Genomic DNA, 22,585 nt, shown 5'->3' on the forward strand with positions numbered 1-22,585 from the left:
CAAGTAAAGGCCAAGGTTTGCTCTAACTAGCTCTCTAGCCAGGACCTACAAAATATCCTACAGACCCACTTCAAATAGAACATCTGTGAGCACTGTGTCTGGAAATGAAAGCCTGAGAAAGGGGCTCCACTTGGTATTTTGAAAGACGTGGGTTTTACTCCTTATGAGCTTTCAAATCTAAATTCCTTTGGGGCTCTGCTGACTGCCAGAGTAAGCCCCTGAAGACAGAGTTTTACACAGGTATGCTGATAGCAGAATCAAACCCCTGATTTACTACTCACTAGCTCAGAGCAGAAATGCTAAAGTACCACTCCATCCCTCCTCCTCCCGGACAAATCTCTGCTCTCTGGCATATGAAAAATGTATTTTGCAGCTCCAGATAACTATTCATTTTGGGACTAAGATGTGACGCCTCCTCCCAGTCCAACTGAGCCGCCAGCGCGCTGCAGTGGTCCCCGAGGTCTGCCGAGGAGGGTGGTAGCAGGCAGCAGCTGTCTCTGACGTCCGCCTCCCGCCGACTTTCTCTTGCTTCATCCTACAAGAGCAGAGGACAGCGAGTCCCGCAGCCTGCAGGTGTCTCCCAGCGGAGGCAGCTGCGGAGCCCCTTGGGATCATGTGTGGTACCAGAGCAGATGTTCACTTGCTCTTGGTGCTCTTTGTGAGACAGACCCTCTCTGATCCTGCCAGCGCGCTGAAGCACACCGACTACAAGAGGACGGCCGCACTCCCGCGCCTGCAGCTGCTCCTTTAACGTACAAAGGCAGGATTTCAAGTGAAGAGAAGAATGGGAGTCTGGCTGCAGCGTTTCTTTCACTGCTACAACAACAGATTGGAAGAATCTGAGAGTTTTGATGCCTGGACAACTGGATTCTGAATCGTGAGAGGCTTTGACCCCCCCCCTCCCCAAATAAAACAAGCCCCTTTGACTTCTTCTCTCAGCAGGAGGGGGAGGGAGGGCGGATTTACCATGAAGACAAATCGAAGATGCAGAGCCCTGCTAGCAGTGAGTCTGAATCTGATGGCTCTCCTCTTCTCTACAACAGCTTTTATCACGACCCACTGGTGTGAGGGCACACAGAGGGTCCCCAAGCCGAGCTGTGGGAAAGAGAAGAAGACAAACTGCCTCAACTACAGCGGGAATGAGACTGCAAATGAGACAAACCAGAATGTTATTCATTACAGCTGGGAGACAGGAGATGACCGCTTCCTTTTCAGGTATTTCCACACTGGGATCTGGTACTCCTGTGAGGAAAATATCAATGCTGCTGGTAAGTATAAAACAACTTCCTTCCAGCTTGTGTTGCTTTGTGTTTGGCTCACTGTGATAAACACACAGGCAAGCTGTTCTGTGTTGTATCTTAAAGCAGATTCGCCCTGCAGAGAGAGGCAGGATTTTAACAGTTCTTTGTTGAAAAGCAACCTGTTTCCAGTGAGAGCGAAGATTTGCTTGTTTACCTGCTGGCTGATGCAGGGTCTGTGCTTTGAAGCCAGCTGAACCTCTGATAAGCAGTATGTGCTACCCCCATGGGCACTGCAGCCAGACTGGTCAGTGCTTCCCTTCTGGGAGCTGCTCCATGGAGCGCACAAAGAACAGTGGCTGGTAGTTGTTAAGGAGGTTCTGACATCTAATTGTAATTGCCCCTGAAATAACCTAGGACAGTGTCTGAATGATAGGGAAAGCACAAAAGTCACAGTTTTTATCATGCTGTAGCCTGGACTGCCACTTTTCTGGTATCCCTTAAGCAAATGACCACCCACAATCCCTTCCTGGTAGCTGGATTGCATGTTTATTGAAGGAGAGTGGTGAAATGGCAGTTAAAGGGCACAACTGGGCACAAGACAGCTCATTTCTGTTCCCCACTCAGCCATTTATTTGCTGAGAACCACTCAAGAAGACGTCTCTTCAGCTGTTCAGAGGATTCATTTCCTCTGCTGTACCCTGGCACTTACCCGGAATAAAACACTGGAGGGTGGATGGAAGGTAGCAGCCATGGGACTGATTTAAGTCTCAACAGATGCAAACTGACAATCCCTACTCCCAGAGCTGTCTGGTAGAGCTAACATCCAAACTCTGCTTTTGAAAGAGCTTTTTTCCTAGATTATGTGACTGGAAAATAAAGTTTACATATGTGACACAGTGTAAAATGATGATGGCTTGTGCCATTGCCCAAGGAGCAGACTGGGGAGTTGGTCCTTCATGACTGTTGGTAGAGACAAACAGAAATCATCATACATGCTGTGTCTCTGAGGGCACAACCTCCCTGATACTGAGAAGTTTATTAGACCCTGGTAAAACTTCTCTGTAAGAATGTACTACAAAGTGTGGCAAATTTGGGGTGAAGCTCACAATCCATTTCATCTGAAGGTGCTGTGTATACTCACTGGTATTTTTGTAGATAGTGCTTCAAGAATTAGTTGGTCGTTAAAAGTCATTTTCATGTAAAGAAAGGAAAGCTGATGAACTTCAGCCTTGGACTGTTAATAAACAGCTCCATGCTGAAATGAGGGCACCAAAGTAATTCTCTTGATGTTAAAAAAAAGTTATAGAAAACAAAGATGATTTGTCTCACTGATTTGGAAATAAACTTAGGCCACAGCAGCCTGAGTGAGCAGCTTAACACTCTCTGACTTTTTGAGCATCTTAGCTGGTATTGGGACAATCAAGCATGCCCAAATTTCTGGCAGATATTGAAAGCTTTCCAAGCCAAGATTTATGTGTGAGATAAGTTGTAACTGTGTGACTCTAGCCCACTCAGAAAACTGAGTTATATGTGGGAGAAGAGAAAAACAGTGATCTATTCTGTACTAGGTAAACAAAGCTGTGCTGTAGTGGGTGATTTCAGGAGATAGCTGGAAGCCAGCTTTAGAAAGTTATGGTGAAAGCAGGAGCGAAGGCGTTGTTTCTCCCTCCCCACTCCACCACAGCAGCCACATGTGTGTTTCCTCTTATTTGAAACACTAACTTGGTGAAAAGTACCCTTGAGTTAGCAGACCAGAAGTGACCAGCCTTTGGAAAGAATCCAGACAGGTACAGGGGTATATTGGCTTAAACAGAGAGCTGCCTTATTCAGGATTTACCACAGTTATTTTCTGGCAAGGAACAATGTAATGGGCGCAGATGTAAATTTGTCCCTAGGACTGTCAGCATAAAATAACCATGAAAGTTCTTAATTCAGACTTACGGGTTTGTAATACCAGACTGTCAGTTCATTGTCACGGCCTTTTGCAGGCTGGCTGGTGATCATTTTACCTGACTTCCAGGGTAAGGAGGTACCAGGGAGCCTCAACCAACAGCACTGTGATCATGCTTATGCATACACCCTGATGCTCAATATATCTGTGAGCAATCCATCCCATGGGCTCATCACGTTGTCCACAGCACACTTAGTGATCACAGTCCTGCAGGTATCACAAGTCATACAGTCACCATGTTGTTAATAAACACCCTAGGATGCCAGGAGAACATCCAGAAAATACCACTAAGCACACAGATACTTGTGTATTAAATGAATCAAAACCCCTGGCTTGAATGCACTCCATACTTTCAATGTCATCTTTCTCAAAGCTTTACCAATAGCATACTGAAAGTGACTGCAACAACAGCCTTCCTCCAGGCAAGATCCTTCCAATAGCCACTCCATAGCCTCACACCTCTGTCAGCAGAATCTGTGGCAGCAGCCTACGGCCAGCACCATTCCTACAGCTCCTGATCTATCCATGATTCCTCACTGCCAATGTCTGAAGTTAAGCAACATGAATCCCACTAGGAACACATGAATGCCAGTAACACTCTCTGTGATTGCAATGCTGTCAAAACCTTCCAGAGACTCATAACTTTCCCAGCTGTGAGCCACATTCTTCATCTAGCCATCAAGCTTTTGACTTCTCTCTCCCTATAGTCACAGTGCTGTTAAAACTTTCTGCTCCCTGCACTGGTGCAGCTGCAATATAGCAGATCTTGTAGCGCAGACACAACAGGAGCAGTTCCCAGAGGGTTGATATTGCAAGGGCCAGCATTGCAGGGCCTCCAGTTGGTTGGAGGGGCTGAGACTCATTTAGGCTGCAAAATGAATTTTTGAGTGTCCTCTCCTCCCACTTTTTATCTGAAATGTCCATTTAGATTCCAGACACTGAGGTGCAAAAAGCATGCCATCCACTCTCTGTGCAGAAACTAGCAAAGTGGGACTTCATCTTGAGGCAGGTTTCTAGTTTTCACCAACATCTCTAACAGAGATTGAATGCTGTGATTAGTTCTGAAATAATTTGCGAATCTAGAATTTATTTTTATCCAGCATGTCCAGGACAGCTAAAGAATCTCAAAAGCATTTAGCACCTGAGAAATAGAATTGTGAATCCCCTCTGGGAATAGAGGGACTGGAGCATATACATTTAATTGGTGGGTATGTCCTGTAATTATTTAGTACAATTTCTGACTCAAAAGTATGCTGAATCTCAGTCTATCAAACAGAGGATGAAGGCTTTCCTTCTCAGAGTGGGTTCATGCTTTGTATCCCCCACAGTTAGAGGCATCTTCTGTATGAGCAATGAACCTAATCCCTGGAGGCAAATGAAGCCAGAGCATACCCTCGTGAGCTTTGTAGATTGTGCTGGTTATGAGTCCTGTCCTGCAGTCACACACTGCACAGGGCACTTGATGTCTCCTCCCGGGTCATGAATTCCTTGGCTATGGCCAAGCGCCTTCGAGCCAAGCTCTCTATCATTTAATTTCTTCTTGAGTATGACTCTGAGTACAAATCTTGTTTCACATCTGCAGCCTAGGACTGTGCTTGCGTCAGTTCTGGACACCCCACAAGATACCAGACAAATGATGTGCCACAAGAGCGGCAGTGGTAAACTAGCTGGTAGACTCTGTGACTTAAGAACATACATGCCATGAAAAAATAAACACATGAAGTAGGTAATGTGGCATATCTTCTAACAGGTAGAGGAGTTTCGGAGCTGGGAAACAGTAGCCTGTTAGCCGAGTTTGCTCAATAGCATGTTTGCTTTGATTTTAATAGAAAAAACCCATGAACTCAGATCTTGTTTTAGTTACTAATGAACAGACAGTCTCAGCAACAACATCCACATTCAGAGGGATAAGCAACTGCCTAGGTGCCTTTTAAGAGTACTATCCCATTAAATAAAAACCAATCCTTTCCATGTTGCTTCCCAGGCTCCATAGAAGCCAGGGAGATCCGGAATGGATACGCATAGGCTTGTTTTGTATTCTTGGAATAATATTTTGAGGGCAAGGGGTCTGTTTGTATGCTCTGCATCACATATTCCTTAGCACTCTTCAAGAAGTAAATGGTAGAATAGAATTTAGGTGGTATGTAAGGATGCATCAAAATGTGCCATAAATATGGACATTAAATGCACATTTGAGAAGGAGCCAGAGAACAAGAGAGGTGTATCTTGCAGAAATGAATAAATCTGTAACATATAAAGACAAGAACTAGACATACATTGTCACAGATCCAGAGTGGTACTGCATCTCCCTTCTTCCCTGCCACCATGGGAGAATAAGCATATGTGATTCAGCATAGGCTTCTGTCCAGAGAGAGGGACCAGGGTGAAGCACCTTGTGAGTGTATAATTAAAAGCAAGAGGAATTGGGAATTCTTGCTGGATTATGAGAAATACAATATAATTGGCATGACTGAAACCTGGCGGGTTTATTCGCATGACTGGAATGCAAAAATTGCTAGTTATAAGTTGTGTAAGAAGGAAAAAGTGGTAAAAGGAATTGAGTAGGTAGAGCTCTATATTAAAGATAAAATTTCCAGCGATAGAGGAACTGAACCCAGGGGGCCTGGATAATCGCCATCTGAGGATGTTGAAATAATTGGCACATGAAAATACAGGGTTAGTAGCAAGAATCTGCACATTGTTGTATTCAAAGAAGACTGGAAAAAAATTATATAGGCGACTTGAAGCATCAACCTTAGGACAGTTTTCAGGGACAGCACAACAAATGGGTTTTATCAAAGGTAGAGTTTTATTAAACGTAAATCTTTTAACAGGATGAATCACTTCTTAGACAAGGGTAATGCACTAGACCCAGTCTCTATGGATTTACAGAAAAGCATTTGATGGAATATCCCACTGAAAATTCTTTACAGAAGAACTACAGAGAGTGGAGGGAATGTTAACAACGTGGTGATAGATGCAGGCATGCTTCACACCGGGGAATGCTGAAGAGCCTGAGCCTCTTCAGGCTCAAAGGAAGGCACAATGTACAGAGAACTATGATATTGGTGGGCATAAACTGGGAATGACAGAGATCAGACAAACATCATTGGCTGCTTGCATGACTTAAGAACAGTAAGGCACAACAGACAAAAAGAAATACTCCTTCCTACAGAGCTCCCTGCCAGGGAATGTTTTGAAGGCCAAAACCGGGGATTGCATGGACACAGGAAGCAAACATCCATTTGTGTTATTAACATGACGATTTCAGAGGAATCTCTGGCCAGGAAGTCCCCAAGCTGCTGACGCAATACTGATATTACAAAGAGAGTATATGAGCAGAATCACCCTATATCCACCCCTTTATTCTTCCCTAAATAGCTATCATTGGATGATGATACAAAGATAGCGAAATAGGTAGACCTTTTGCTCAAATCTGTGGTGCAGATTTTACTTTGTTTTATTTATTATGATGAGGATAAATAGAGAGACTGTCAATTGACTAAAGAATAATCTTAGAAGGAGGCTGTGGCAAGTAATATAAAAAGGGAAATAGTCACAGTGGAGATCAGATATTTCTGATATAATTGTCCTCTATTTTGGGTTTGGGACTGGTTCTGTTATTGCTGAGATTAGCAATCTAGGAAAAAGAACTAGGGATAGAATTCATGTCACCTAAAAAGGCAAGATGAATCCTACAGCAAACCTGTGGACATTATCAAATGCGGATGTCTGTGCCTAAACTAATCAACATTATCATTGCAGTCAGTAGAGAGTAGTGAGCATTTCCTGGGGAGATTAAATTCCTCCTCAAATGGGATGAACTGAGCCCTGGGATTATGTATTTTCCTCATTGGCCAAACAGGAATCTGTCTAAGAAGTTACCATTTCTAACACAGAGGTCTTAGTTTGAAGAGAATAATCCTACTTTAAATGCACTCCTTGCATATGCTGTGACACAAAGTCTGGGAATATTGGCATTACAGAGGAGACTTTTTTTCTGCATAACTCAAAATGTGAACTGGTCTGATAGAGTTATAAGAATAGTATTAAAATTTAAAAAAGGTTAACAGCACCAAACAGTAAGGCATAAAATTCTGTGAGGTCACAGGCAGGCAAAAGATAGGAAATAAGTTGTGGGCCAGTATTTTTCTCTGGAGTGACTGTGAACTAAGTGCTGTGATAAAAAGGAAAGGTATTATTCTAGGGAAGAGTCAGCACCACTTTGCAAGGCACAGGTAACACCAGTACGTTTTGTTAAAGCCATCATGCAGAGTTATGGTAAGAAAAAGTGGGAGGTGAAATAGATGCAGAGTGGGATTTCCGAGGTTCTTAAGGAAAAGAGAATCTCTTTTGAGAAAAGAAAAACTGGTCCTCTTCAGTATAACGTATCAAAGATCTAGATGTGATGGTACCTTTTATGTATATATGGATATATACATATATGGATAAACATCAAGAAAATAATATGACTTAAGTAACTTGTCATTGAGAAAAAAAGTGAAAATTCAAGGAGGGATTCCCAGAAAGTGCATCACTAGACTTCGCCTCCACAGAGGGCAGTGTGGGCAAAGGAAATCCATGGGCTGAAGTGGGTACTTCTTAAAGTCACAGAAAGAAATGTAGAAGGGGAAAAGGATGTTTCTGGCATGAGGAAGCTTGGAGTGTGTCCTGCATAATTGATTTGTTGGTATCTTAAGGAGGTCTGAAAGGAGCCATCTTGGTTTGACTGCTTTGCTCACACCATGTCTATATTCTATTACATGACATCCATGCTTTGGGGTTGCTGCTGGTCACCAGTGAGAGCCAAGAAAAAAACAGCTGCTGACTTAATGCATATCACGTTTTCTGAAGGGTTTTATGCCTTCTCCAAAGCATCAGAAATTGGCTACAGGTGGAGATAGTATATGAGGAGCTTGCTTTGCTGCCGTTGACATTATTACAGCTTCTCAGTATCTAATTGATATGTCTGCTCATGCACTGAACATTAAACTGAGGATCTAATTTGGGATCAGAAAAGAAATCTCCTTCAGGCTATATAACCGGGATAGTAACAAGTTTTTGCCTTCCTTTACAACATGGGGAAAGGTCCATTTCAGAAAAGCACTTGTGAACTCCTCCTAACAAATTCCCTTTTTTTTTTTACAACAGGAAAAAATAGTCCTGGTTGTAGGAATTTAAGCTGTAAGAGTCTTCAGATCTGTTCATGTTCCTCACAATATTCCTGCTCTTTTCCTGTGGTACATGATAGCTGTGGTTACTGTGGTGGTTGCTTTATTATACACATTCAGTTTTTTATAGGATGTTGGGGATATTTTGTGCCTGCAGTGCTCTGGGAATTTTGGATTTTAGGTCCTCCTGATTCTGCTAGACAGACTAGCTCTATGAACATCTATCATACATAAAATGCGGACATAAAGTCCCTGTAGGCTGAGACTTGTAAGAGAGGAAAGTAAGGGACTAGGCAATGAACAACCCCTTATATGAGAAGTTACTCACTACCTTATGAGCCAAAACTGTCCCTTTCTCTTTGGAAGTGTCTGTCCTCAACCGTTTAATCCAGTAGCCTTAAAGGAGCCATCTGAGGGGTTCTAGTAGTTCCTTGTAAATTGAATAAACTTCAAAGCACTAGATGACTAACACCAAAGACTAAGGGCCCATATTTCAAAGAAAATCGAGATGTTTACCCCGAAGTCAGTTAGTGAAAAATATGAATAGATGCATTTAGGGCTACAGAAATAAATGCAAGATGGAATATCAAGCATCATGGTATCCCTATGGTTTTTAAATTACACCAGACACAATCCTGATTTTAAAACTTTCTTTATATGGACTAACAGAACTGGCTTAATGACAGATCTCAAAATGAGGATTTACCAGGGAATAGGGTTGCTTATAGCAGGATCCTCTGTTAATCATCAATTGGTGTAATGTTACTCAGTATTCTTGTCTGTTAAAAAAATGGCAATATAAATCTTTGCTGATCTAGTTTACAAATGACTACAGAAGACAGTAAATAAGAAGCAGATGCTGTTATTATGGAATGACATGGTTTGTAGAACATTCACAGGCAAACAAAATTCAATGTAAGGTTTTCCACCTTGAATTTGGCTGCATTTGGTGGGGAAAACAACACAAACCATGCTTACAGTGAGGGTAATTAACTGAGAAGCAGAGCAGTTCCAACATTTCTAGAGTCACTAGATCTAGAGACACCAAAAACCACATCATAATATCATTCAAACTGATTTCACTGTGCATCATCTGGCCAGACAAAAACCACTAAATGAGAATTTATTGCAAAGTTAGTAAGTAGAAGCTTGGAATTAAGGTTCATGAGAAGAAATGCAAGCACAACGTTTTTGACTTGGTTTTAAAACCTGGATATTATATTTAACCTTTTAGCCTGTGGCTGAAAGGTTAAAGTTATCTCAGTTTCCATACTCCAAGTCAGGTGTGCCTGCCTGGAAAAACAGGACTCCTCAACCCAAAAAGCATCTTTGGGTAGGGAAGGTGGGAGAAGTTTCTAGACTTCACTTTGAAACAGGCAACCTAAATTGCCATGGCTAAGAGGAACAGGCTGCAGATAGATGGGCAAACCAGGGAAGAAATACTGTTATGGTGTTAACTGTGGAGAAGAAATACAGGTTGATGTAGTACAGGCTCTGACATTCAAGGTTGCCTCTCCTCCAGCAATCCCTTTGCCTCTTACAGTAACTTGAACATGTTTCAAGCTGCAAACGGAGGACCTGTGTTCACAGCAATGTGCCATGCCATCAGAGGAATGCTCTGTCCTGAATCTGTCTTTTCCTCCATTTTGGCACACATTGGCTTTTGATGTTTTCATTGTCTGCAGTAATCCCAGTGAAAAGGAGTTTTCTTCTTTGCTGTCAGAGACTTTCATCTCTGCCTGCCCTGCTCATGTACCTCTGGAGCTAGGGCACAGATCCAATGCAAATACTCTGGTTGGGCATTATCTGGAGAGAAGCACTTGGCATGGTTAACAGAGAATCCACATTGATCCACAGCTAATATATGGAAGGAGTGGGAGCTACTGAACCACATTTCTTCTACAACTAGGCCTTTAGGGTCTTATAGGCTATTTAATACTTTGATCTCTGCTAATCACCAGCCTAAGTGCAACTGCTAATGCAGTCACCTGGGAAAATGTAGAAGACATGACATACTTCATACAATGATGTAGTTCATACAACAATGTACATACAATAAGTACTTCGTACAAATACATCATCAGTTACATCTTCTGTTAAGAGCATACTTTCTAGTCTTTCTCAGTTTTCTCGGGTGACCTTATTGGCCTGCAGATACTGGACTGCTGATAACTAGTTTATTTTGGCACGTTTACATTAGCAGAGTAAGCACAGTGTGGCAGATGGTCACCTGTGGGATGAACAGGTGAAAACTCCTCTTCCTATTCCGTGACTTGAAATGCTTAAAGCACCTCAGAACTCTGTTGACTTCATGTTTTCTAGATTATAAAGTCAGGTCTAATTTAACACTAGAATCATCGAAAGCCTCCCTCAACACCACCGCTTCCTTGATTCTCCCAATCATTTAGAAATCTGAACTATTTTCCTGCTCTCCAAATGGTAGATGTGTGTACACATCCATCAGGTCTTACCAAGATAATCAGATGAGTCTTATGACTTGGATGTGTTTCAATTAGACATGATTTGAGAGCAGCCTGTGGAGATGTTTGCTTTCAGATACTGTGCAAGATTTTTCACATCAGGAAGAGTTTAGCACAGAAAATGCAGTTGCCATGGCACTTAGTCTCAGTTAGCACAAACGTGCTGGGCATTGCCTGCTCTGCCCACACCTTCTGCCCCCTGCACAGCTCTCTACTGCTCCAACAAACCAAAGGGGAAACTCCTCAATAGATTACACCTCTCAACAGAATTATTACCATTTCTTTGTGAATATGTGAATTGAGGAAATTTTCATTTCATGCCTGAAATGAAAAAGTGGAAATCTTTAAGCTTTTCCCCTTTAAAGGGCAGAAAGTTTTAAGACTGAAGTTTGCTGAAAGAGAACAGTAGTGTAGCATTCAGATTTAAAAACAACCCCAAAAGGGAAAAAGATTGTGAATTATCTCAGCAGAAGCTGAGAAATTGAACAAATTCTCAGGTTATTTGGAAGTAAGAGAAATGTTGATGGGCAGTAGCTATGAATGACAGCTATCAGAGTGAGAAAAAAACCAATCATTTTCATAGTTCAAGACATATTTTAGTGTAATTCTGTATGAACTTTATTTTCCAGAAGAAAATATCACTCCAGCAAGATCAACACGGTCAACTGGAAAATGTTGATTTTGCAGTTGAATACGCAATTTTTCATTAGAAAAAATTCAATTAAATGCTCTGTCTGGGATCAGTTTAATCAAAAGTGTAATATTTCACTCATTAATTAACCTGATACGGTTCAGTTTGAGTGACCTCATTAACCTATATTTTCCCTGATGTAGCATTCTATTTCACTGAAGTTGTGTTGGAGTCCTCAGCCTTGTCTAGGCTGGGATCCCTTGGGGGTTATATCTTTTTTCAGACAAATACAATGATTTTACTCTCAGTAGATGATGTGGGATCATATCAGAATTACATGACTCCAGATATAATTGGAGAGATAAAGATTTGTTAGGGCCTGTTGGGAAAAAAGGGGACCTTGTCTTTTGTAGGCTGGGAGCCAGAGTGTTACTAAAAGGGAATGCTGTTTAAATGAAATGTAATCATTTAAATTTTCATCAGAACTGTACTTTTGAACTCGTAAAATTTTATGCAGAGTAAGTGAATACAGACAGCTTTTTCTTTTTATTGCAAGATGAAAAGCAGGGTTATAACAGAGATCCTTCTTTCAGTCAGAACTACCGGATTTCTTTTAAGTCAAATTATTTAACTAGAATGTTTTGAACCCATGTACTTGGAAGACATACAAACTAGGATTTTTCAGAGTTGTTTTTATTTTGCTGCCCTGGTTATTAATGAGGCATTTATCACTGGTTCAGAGAGGAAAGAACTCAGGAATGTAGGACCAATATGCGTAATCCAGGACACCAACTTCAGCCCTTACTATTGCAACAGCCATGTTATAAATTTACATTCTTGTCTTAAAGCCTATGCTTTTTTTTGCTGTTTTTTCTGCCTTTTTCCCCATTTCCAGTCTAAAACACCAGTTTACTGAGGCATATGCTGGACAAGTCCAGCCATTGCTGTGCAGTGAGGGGTCCTGAAGTCAGGAGCAAACAAACCATACAGTTTAGACAACTGGTGGAAGAAACAGTAGAATACATGTGAGTCTTACAAAGGCAGAGTCATTCCAGTGTGCACACTGGGCTTGGAAGTATACCTGTGTGCTGTAGTTTAGACCTAATCTATGTGCACCTAGACCAATCTTTCCAGCTGTCCTATGTAGCTCTCTAATTGCTCCCTAGTGTCTTCCATAGACCCACAGAAGCCTGCATCCACTTTGGAACCTGCAACTGGGCACATCTAATATGTTGCAATGTAGTTTCCATGCCCACAACAAGGTGTGCAGAGCTTAATGGGGAAAGTGGCCCAGATCCCTGGGGCCAGTATACCATGCAGACTTGATGGCTCTATGGGATCCATTTGTCTTAACTTTCTGGCAGGATTGAATCTGGAGGATTTGGAAAAGCCATTTCTCTTTCTTAGCCTTTGTTTTCAAATTATTGTTCAGGCTAGGGAGGTACAGATGCCTCTGAACTCTGCCTGAGAAAAGTAAAAGGAACAAGCATTTGCTTTCAGCACAGAGTCCCAGATATACAAAGTGTGTCTGACACTATGAAGTAGGACCCTTCAGTGGAGAAGGTAAGAAAGCAACCCCGCTACCTCCACATGCTAGGGAAAGGGAGGTGTCTGGGTCTACCTATCTGAGGTGACAGGACACATGGGTAATCCCTCCACCATGTGCGACTGCTCATTAGCAGTGTTCTGCAGTGTCTCCTTCCCATCCGTGAAGCAGCCTTACTCTTACCAGCTCATTTACTTTCTCCAGAATGCAGCTCTGTCAGATTAGTGCCTGCTTTTCGCACAGCATCCTACTTTTTCCTGAAATGATTTGATTTTGCAGACATGAGACAATTTTCATGAAAAGTATGTGCCAAAGACTTGGAAGGGCTTGAAGCTCAGGACTTTCCACCATCCTGTGAGCAGCAGATAGAGAAGAAAGAGTATGGGCCTCATGCTGGAAGCAAGACAGAGAGATCATCTAATTATGCTGCCACAACTTTCTCTCTGTATCCCTGGCACTGACGCAGTGATAAAATCCACATCTTCACTGTTTCCTGAGAATACACAGAACTCAAAGCCAAGCTTTCTTCAGTAGAAACTACTAAGGAGCTCAAAAGCATTTGACCTAAAGTGCTGCAGGAGCTTCCATAGCTGCAGAGTCATGAAATGGGAAAATTCTCAATGAGCCTGTCTGAGGAAATGCTGTGTGTGCTCCTGGGAAACTGAGCCCGGGGGGCTTTAAGACCCAGTGAATTTCTCCTCCCTTGGTGATTTGCTGTTGGTGTCCTTCCCAGTTCAGGCTAGGCACATATTCAAGATGCAGATGCATGCAAGTGCATGAGCACGTGCACACACACACACGCACGCATTTGTGACACTAATGTGACCACACAGACCAACCCAGAGAGGGCCGTGCCAAACAGCACCCACAGAAACACAACATCACTCCCATTAGCAAGCTCATTCCTCTTCCTCCTCTCTGGCTGAGCAGGTTTGCAGATCACTACTGATACATGCACACCCCTTCTCTCTGCAGATGCACAAGCATTATAGTCACACTAATTATCCCTCAGATATTACCACAGGCTTTAAGTCTATCATCCACACCAAGACCTCAAGACTCTTACCCATCTCAGACCTTGGGTCTTTCCGGACCTCTCCTCCCACACTCTGGATGGTTCAGTTTGAAGTTCCTTAGCAAATTACAAATAAACATACACATACACATATCCAGGATTAGATTAATTAATTCGGATTAGAGAAAAACACAAGCAAATTTTCGGCTGTTGCTGGTACCCAGTCCTAGTCCCATATGACCCATGCCCCCTTCTCTGGCAGCCCAGCAGAGACACAATTGAGCCTGTGCAGAGCCAGCCTGGTTATAAAGGAATGCATCTGCAAGGGCGTGCATAGACAATGTTTCTACCTCACCCTTGGGAAGCCATAGAAGAAGCTCTTATTGGTGCTTAGGTGGTTGGTCAGTCCTTTCTCCTCAGCCTTCAGCAGCTCGCTGACACTGCTGAGCTCCAGCGAGCTTCATATGCACTGTACATGGCCATTGATCCTTCATGGGAGTGGAGAGCACTCAAGCCAGGTCAGTCCTTTCTATGTCAGTTATATGCAGAAGACACCACTCCTTGGCTTTCTTGTCTATCAGAATTGCTGCCACAAGTGGGTGGCAGGACTATCAGGTGGATGAAACCTAAACACTGTTCTTGTTGCATCTCTAAACAGCCTTTTCTGTATTCTCTAAAGACTCCCCAGGAGCATGGTTATGAGGAGAAGATGCATCTGGAAAAGGGCAGCACAGCAGGATAAACTCTTGCCAAGTCTAAAATTAAACTTAAGAGGGCTTAAGAGATCAGTTATACAAGATACCCAAAAATAACTTAGAATAAATCCTAAGAGGAACAGTGAAAGCACTGCTGACATCTTCAGTTCTCAGTGAGATGCATGTCTGTATGTTGAAGTATGAATGCGGTCTATAAATACCACTAGTGGCTACCACTGAAATGGAGGAGAGGTTTCCAATGCTCCAGCAACAGGAACAATGATGGGAAGTGTTCTTCACCAGGAACTGCTTGTGCAGTTCCTACCACAACCTTTAGCAGTAAGCCAGGCACAATCCAGACATCACCTGCTGAAAGTGACATGACCTCCTTCCGGCCTTCTGTGTGTCTCCAATCTACAGTCATTCTTTGTGCTATGGCATCAAAAGGACTTTTTCTGGACACTGCAGCATTTTCTGTCCATATTATCTGAATTGGAGGCCTCAGCCACAGCCTGCTCTCCTGGGAGAGATGGTGTTCTGGGCAAGATGGTTTGAGAGAGGATGAGGATGCACATTCCTCCAAATAGCACGTGATCACACTCTCTACATCTGTCCTGCAGACAAGGTACCTGCAGCCAAACACTGTGGTACCATCAGCTTCCTCAGTACCCACGGGTGTTAGAGAGTCTTTGTACCTTGCCATGTGTCTGAAAGGCACCATGTATCTCCAGCTCTCGAAACAGCTGTAGTAGCAAACACCATTCCCCTTTGGCTGTCTTGGGATAACATGATATTTGTTAAAGGTTTTGAATAATATGGCTTCAGATTCACTGCAACCACAGGTGAGAGATGACTCAATGCTACCCAGTTAGTTTAAAGTCAGGTTAAAATAAAACTGTGATAAAAGTAGTAACTTCCATCTGAAAAAAACCCCAAACCAAACCACAAAACCAAACTGCAAACACAGATCCATATGGCTAGAATGAAAAATCGTGCTTAATCTGCTTATATCAAGTCCAAATTTAAAGGTGACTCTCCCTGTATTCACTTGATTTTAAGTCAATGCATTCCTGACACACCTCATGCCCTAAAACTTGGAGTCTCTGGATGAGAATGATTCATGCTTACAACACAGAATCTTTTATAGTCCACCTATTTCTCTGGATTTCTTGGTCAGGGGCCTCAAGTACACCACATGTGCAAAGACATTGAGGGAGCTGGGCTTGTTCTTGTCCCTACAAATAAAGAAAGGATGACTACGTAGATGACAGAACAGCTAGAGAAGTTGGAGTCACTAAATAATGGGTATCATCATCCTTGAAGTATTTCAAGATTTGGCTGGGAAAAGTCACAGCTGACCTGATCAGGTGTTAGCAATAGTCCTGCTCTGAACAGGAGGCTGAACAGGAGACCTGCAGGGTCCTGTCAACACAATGCTGCTGTGATGCTGTGGTTTCTGTCATCCATCAGATATCTTTCAGCCTGTCTGCCCCAAAACTTAATAACTTACTCATCTGACATTCCTTCTGCTCAGATATAGACTGCCCTACCTACTGTTTTCGAAACACAGATGGTGCTTTGATAAGTCAAGTGTCACTTCCTTTTCTTGACTGCCCTCTTGGCAGTGCCTGGATGCAGAGAGCAGAAGTCCTATCCCCTGCCATGGAGATATTGAAACGTTCATTTCAATGTCAAGTGAACCTTTTCTTTTATAGGAACTCATACATAGACAAACAGACTACAGACTATGTACACAACACTTTTCAGCATGTTTAGCATAGGATTAAAACTGCAAAAAGTAAATAAAAAGTGGTAGTAATAGCATTATAATAATAGATTGTTATTTCAGCACAGCTATCATTTGAATGGTTATGTTTATCTCAATCCTGGCAACAAAGACACCAGAAAGATTAACATTTTATATTGGTTTGTACATATAATTAATTACAACCAAGAAGAAATTACACACTGATTTCAACATCACTACAGCATTTCACTGTTTATTCTTTTTTAATGGCTCACATTTCCTAAATCAGCCTTTTGACTGTGCAATTAAAATTGAGCAAAACTACTAAAAAATCCTACTGCTATATCTTTGCATCAATTAAAGTCTTGAAGGGCAAAATGGATTCTTCTCCATTACCTCTGTCAGGCATGCTGGGCTATAATTCCTCAGGGCAGGCAGGCTATTGGTCACCTTGGAACATATCATGTTGAAGGAAACACATACACTTGGTGGATGGATGCACCTAAAGCAGAGGACTTACTTTATAATCTCTGACTGCCTGAAGAAGTAAAAAGACAGGTCAAAACATCCACCCTTAAGATACATTTCCTGCTCAGAAGCAATAGGCTTTTCAAGAATGCCTGCAAAAACGGAGGTGGAGACCTAAACAGTGAAAATTTAATGTACAGTGATAAATGGATGCAGCAGCCACAAATGAGAGGGAGCAGCTCAGGGCTGTGATGGTCATAGCAAGGCATTTGCCTGCCTTTTTAACATTTTTTTTAATGCTATGCAATTGCTTATCTTGCTTTGTGCTTTGTGGTCCAGGTTTGTCTGTCCTAGTCACATATGTCATATCTATCTATGGAGATGTCTGTACCCATGGCAATGCTTCCTGGCACTGGGAGGCTGGGTCACGCCCTGGTGGGGCACGGGCATGGTGCTGACAACAAGAAGGAGGAGGGCAAAGTGTTGGTGAAAGAAGCCAGTGCCCTCCCAGCTCAAACCCTTGCAGTGCTTTCCACTGTGTCACTCCATTTGGAGTGAACACTGCTCCCGGCCCTGAGAAGGAGCACCGCTAACCCCACAGGGACCAACCATCAGAGAGCACTTCTTTCTTTAGTAACTGTATTTCATACTCTTGATGAAGGGACCGTAATCCTCAGGGGGAGTCCAGCCTTGTGAGCATTGCGATTTTGGTCCAGGCTGGAGGCACAGGTAAATTTCTGCTCTCTCTGTGGTCCTGTAGAGACTCAGGTGGCAGAAACACCAGTCAGAAAGAGGAGGCAGAGCAAAACCAATCCCCTTCTATGTCCTAAAATAATCGTTTTCTTTTAAAGGTGAAAAATGTCGAAGTTTTATCGACCTTGCCCCGGCTTCTGAAAAAGGTAAGACAAAACAGTCAAGACTTCTTCCCATTTTACAAATTGCATCAGTTTTGTTTCTTTTGCTTGAGTGCCAGGGGATACATTACACCCTAAGCACACGAGGGCATACCTGTCATCCGGATTACACACAGCCAGATGAAACAAATGCCAAAGGTTTAACACTGCTGTTTACTCAGTTTATGCAGATTTGTCATCTCTCTGATGTATTTTCTCTTCATTTAGCTGATATTTTTTAAGAAAATAAAGATCTATATTGTAATACAGACATTTCCTTTCTTTGCCTAGTGAGGAAGGACATGCTACATGGTCTCCCCAGGCCATCAAGACATTTATGGTCAGAAAACTGCAGACACAGTACCAAATGTCTTTTTGTGAGAAGGAATCATCTAGATGCTTGTTGGTTTGATTTACCCTTAAAAAAATATATATATACAAGTGCAGAGAGGCAGCTGCAAAGATCTTCTTTGCCCTGCTATTTGAGCTGTAAATTCCCAATAGCAGTTTAACCTGTATTTCAAAGTAGTATTTATCAGAAAAAAAATTGGGTAAAGTTCAATTAACGAACCAGGCAGCTGAGCCCATCCTGTTCCTGCCCAAGACAGCATTCTGCCCACAGCTGGAGAGGTGCACAAGCCTCGAAGTGTCCTTCACACTAACAATGGGCTTCTGGAGAATCAAGAGGACAGATGGAAATTCGTGTTTGTACATAGAAGCAGTATATTTTGTTAAATCACTTGAGAAAATCACCAGATCTTTTGGGCATACGGTACCTTCATGAGGTCTGACAGAGAGGCAGTAAATGGCATAAGGAACAATTGTACTTTGTCTGAATTGCCGATCAGCTAGACAAATTGAAAGAGAAGGGCAATTACCATTAATAAAGCAGTGGGGTATTTCAGTGCAAGAAATAGTAACAGAGACAGTCTCTGTGAAATTCATTGTAAGTAAACCTAAATAAATTATGCACATAAGGGAAGAACAATCCTGGGATTACTGCCACTAATGGGCTCTGAGTTAAATCTTACACACACAAATGTGACCTTGGGGCATAACCGTTCTTTTGAAACCACTAGCTCAATACTTGGCAGTGGTCAGAAAACAAACTACCTGTTAGAAAGCATTAGCAAAGGACTTGAGAACAGAGCAGAGAGTATCCTGTCTCATGAGGACTGTATACATCTGAAACTTTGCCTCTATATAAAATATGGTGTGGTATTTTGTCCTTTTTAGTCCAGCTCACAGAACGGAAGCAAGAATATTCAGAGTTCTGGAAGGTTCTGTACAAGGGCAAGACTAAGACTCCTCAGCCCGAGAGATGTGAGAGGAGATATGATGGCCATTGATAAAGATGTAAGAGGAACTGAAAAGGCAACCTGGGGTATGGTAGTTCTCTGCCTTTCCCAGTACTAGGCCCAGTGGGCATTGCGCGACACTTTCAGGAGACAGACCCAAAACAAGCACCATGTGTCTGCTATAATGACAATGGGATGGTTTTGTGCTTTATCCATTTTCTGTGAAAGTTCATTATGGTGCATAATGCTTGGTGTCATCACCCACACACTTTCCAAAACAGCATCTAGTGCTTCACTTTAAGTATTTTTTTTGGTTGTGTGAAATGCTGTCAGCAACTTTTTTAGAGTTGCTGCATGGCATCAGTATATATTTCTAGAGTCTTCTATTTTTCCATTTTACGGAAGGAAGGCTTTTTTGGTGTACTGGCATAAAGAAAATTGTATCTATTTCTGAAGTCTTTCCATGGAGTTGTAAGGCATTTTGACAGAGAGGAGAATGCTCTGTCAGAGAGGGAAAGTGCTGACCATCTGACTCTTACAACCAGGATAAATTCCACAACTGTAGATCAAGTTGGACACTGCAGCATAGTTAATCTGAATTTTTCACCATCAGTCTTGTACTGTCCAGAGATCCTTTCGTCACATCTGAAGAGAAAATTGCGTGTCAATGATGCCCGACTTATATTCACTGTAGAATTCTTTAACTTTTTGACTTAATCTGCTCTTTTCCAGTTAGAAGGAACTTCCCACTCCTTTAATTTCTTGATCCCCTCACTCAGCATTGACTTTAATGGTCAGAGGTTTGTTAACTATTCAGTTACACACAGTGACAGTGTTGAGACAGATTCTTGATTCTTCTTCCAAGTAAATGAGAGATGATAAAATGCAGTGAATACCAAAATTTGAATTCAGTTACACAAACATGTTTGTGGTTTCCACGGTCCATTGTGTAACTGGGAATTTTTGTACTGCATTCATCTTCACAATTAGACTTCAGCTTATTCAGTTTCTGTATATATTTTGGCATCACTTACCACTAAAAAGTGGTTGTTCATGGTTTCGATTACCTAAAATGTCTCCGTGAATACATGCTCTGTTATTGCAACTGAGCACTCAGGCTCTCCAAGGTTTTCTTCTAAGTTGGTTTTCCCTGATCTAAAGACAACCTCTGTCTGATCAACTTCTAAGCTGTTGAAGCCTATGCCTACTTTTCAGCATATCATCTTCAATTTTTAAGACATGCTAAAATGAAACCTAAGAACAAACGAACTTATCTGTAGCCAGTTGTACAGCCAGTCTCTTCCACACCAATAAACACCAATAAACAGCAAGTTTATATTAAACACCTTCATAATATTTAAAACCTTCTTATCATAGAAAAGCTAATCACCAAAACTCAAAGTAAAATAAAATCATCTATGGTGAGGCCTTACTACATTCTTGCCACAAATTTTGCATGAAAAATAAATGAAAAGGTTTCTTACTGTAAAAATAAATGAAAAGGTTTCTTACTGTAGAAATGTAATACGTTATGCTTGAGTTAACTATCTTTAATGCATTTGTGCTGATCTCTGGTGTAGCTGGATACTACATCTCTGATCAGTTATTATACACTTTGAACCAATGACATCTACTAAAAGGAGACAGCAAAATTTGGGGGAAAAAGACCCACAGTGTGGTATAAATAAGCATTTCCAACCCACACTAGGAGAGCTCTTTCCTGCATTTAAGGCAGCTGCCAGCAATCTGTCAGAACCCTGTAAGCCTAACATCAAATTTATTAGCTATTGGTGGTTCTTAGTGCCAAATTTGCTTAACAAAATCAGCTTGGTGACGGTACATAACAACTAAAAAACCACCACATTTCTGTGTCCACAAATATTTCTTCTGACAGTTGCCATTCACTGCCAATAAAGGATGATGGGGCAATAGCTGGTTACATTGGGTATCATCAGGAATTTTAATGGGCCGTCACAGAGCAGATGTTGTTGGGTCCCACAAACTATGCTATTTTCTAGTTTTCGTTACAGATGTGAGTGGTAAGATAGCAAGTATTTCCAAAATGAGTTGGAAGGAAACTGCCACAGCAGGCTGAACCTGATCTTTCAGTTCTGAATTGCTCCTGGGATCTTCTCCACAAAACTTACTCAAAGTTTTGTTCCTGTTGAGTATTTAGATCACAGAATCATAGAATGTTTTGTTTCAGAAGGGACCTTGAGGATCATCCAGTTCCACCCCCCTGCCATGGGAAGGGACACCTTCCACAAGGCCAGGTTTCTCAAAGCCCTGTCCAACCTGGCCTTGAACACTGCCAGGAATGGGGCATCCACAGCTTCTCTGGGCAACCTGCGCCAGTGCCTCACCACATTGTCCAAAGAAGAAAAGGGTAACCTACTTAGTGAGGGACACTTACATGTTATGCTGAAAAGTACACTCAGTTTTCAGCTACTTGGTCTATTTTTGAATGCAGCTTGTGGCCTCTCCTCTCTCTTCGGGCTTGCTGTAAACCTTGCTAAAATCATCTTTCTGACAAGCTCCCTGTTGTAATACCCAACCAGAACACTGAGGCTGGGACACACTCTACCACTCTCCTCCTCCCATCACCCATTTTGGGTGCACCTTCTAACTCCCCTTTCCCATTGCTTCAAATCTGTATCCAAGAGAACTTCCAAGAGGCCATGGAGGATACATTCAAAAGGAAGAAACCAAGGCCAAATGTTATGCCTGGAAACAGTGGCAGCACAATAAAAGGTAAAAGATAGCAATATGTCCCATCAGATGATCTGATAAATGACTTCACAGACTAGCATAACAGCACAGCAATACACATATGCAGGTCTGTTCCTCCCCCTGCCTAGGACTGTGTGGGGATTCAAACGCCCTTCTATAAATGCATAAATGTCAGCTGCCAACCACAGTGACACAGAGACAGGAGTCAGTATATCTGCCAAAATCCTGTGTAAGTGAAGGCTGGGATATATCCAGCGGAAAACGGCTGGAAACAGCATTTGCACTGGAAGAACTTCACAGGGGAAGAGTGAGGGTTTGTAGGAAATGTGGTGCCCTCAAGAGTTTTTGGATGGTGTCGACAGGGGCTGTGACTCAAGCACAAACTGAAGTAAGATGCCCTATTGGGAAGTTGCCTCAGGAACAGGCTGAAAGATCAGTGTTGGCTCAAAATTTAGAGATGGCTACACCAACACAGGAAAGGATTCACAGGACAAACTCCTTAGGGATTTGGTACAATATGATCTAAGTTACTCCAATGCTCTGTAGGACTTCACTTGTCTCAGCTGTGATATCTATGGAATACCCCTAACGAATGGCAAAGCAGCAGGTCATTATCAACTGCCTATCTTGCAGTGCTCTATACATATTTGTAGGGAAATTTACATGCACAATATAAACAAGACTATTTAGATACCATGCAGGTTGAGGCAAGACAAAAC

At 42.2% G+C, this 22,585-nt stretch overlaps 1 protein-coding gene across 6 annotated transcripts in view; it reads left to right on the forward strand.

Annotated features, from left to right (window-relative positions):
- The first annotated feature begins 503 nt into the window (after positions 1–503).
- The window catches only part of GSG1L (GSG1 like), a 97,508-nt gene continuing 75,426 nt past the window's right edge, over positions 504–22,585 (forward strand). For all 6 annotated transcript variants that reach the window (XR_003990907.1, XR_003990906.1, XM_030482408.1 and 3 more), the window contains exons 1-2: positions 504–1,268; positions 17,797–17,844. Coding sequence is in view for 4 of the 6 variants with exons in the window: in XM_030482408.1 (XP_030338268.1) it covers positions 968–1,268; positions 17,797–17,844 (349 nt within the window). In the remaining 2 variants the exon portion in view is untranslated. The remainder of the gene's footprint in view (positions 1,269–17,796; positions 17,845–22,585) is intronic.

The sequence above is a fragment of the Strigops habroptila genome, chromosome 4 (assembly GCF_004027225.2).
Source record: "Strigops habroptila isolate Jane chromosome 4, bStrHab1.2.pri, whole genome shotgun sequence".
Lineage (NCBI taxonomy): Eukaryota > Metazoa > Chordata > Aves > Psittaciformes > Psittacidae > Strigops > Strigops habroptila.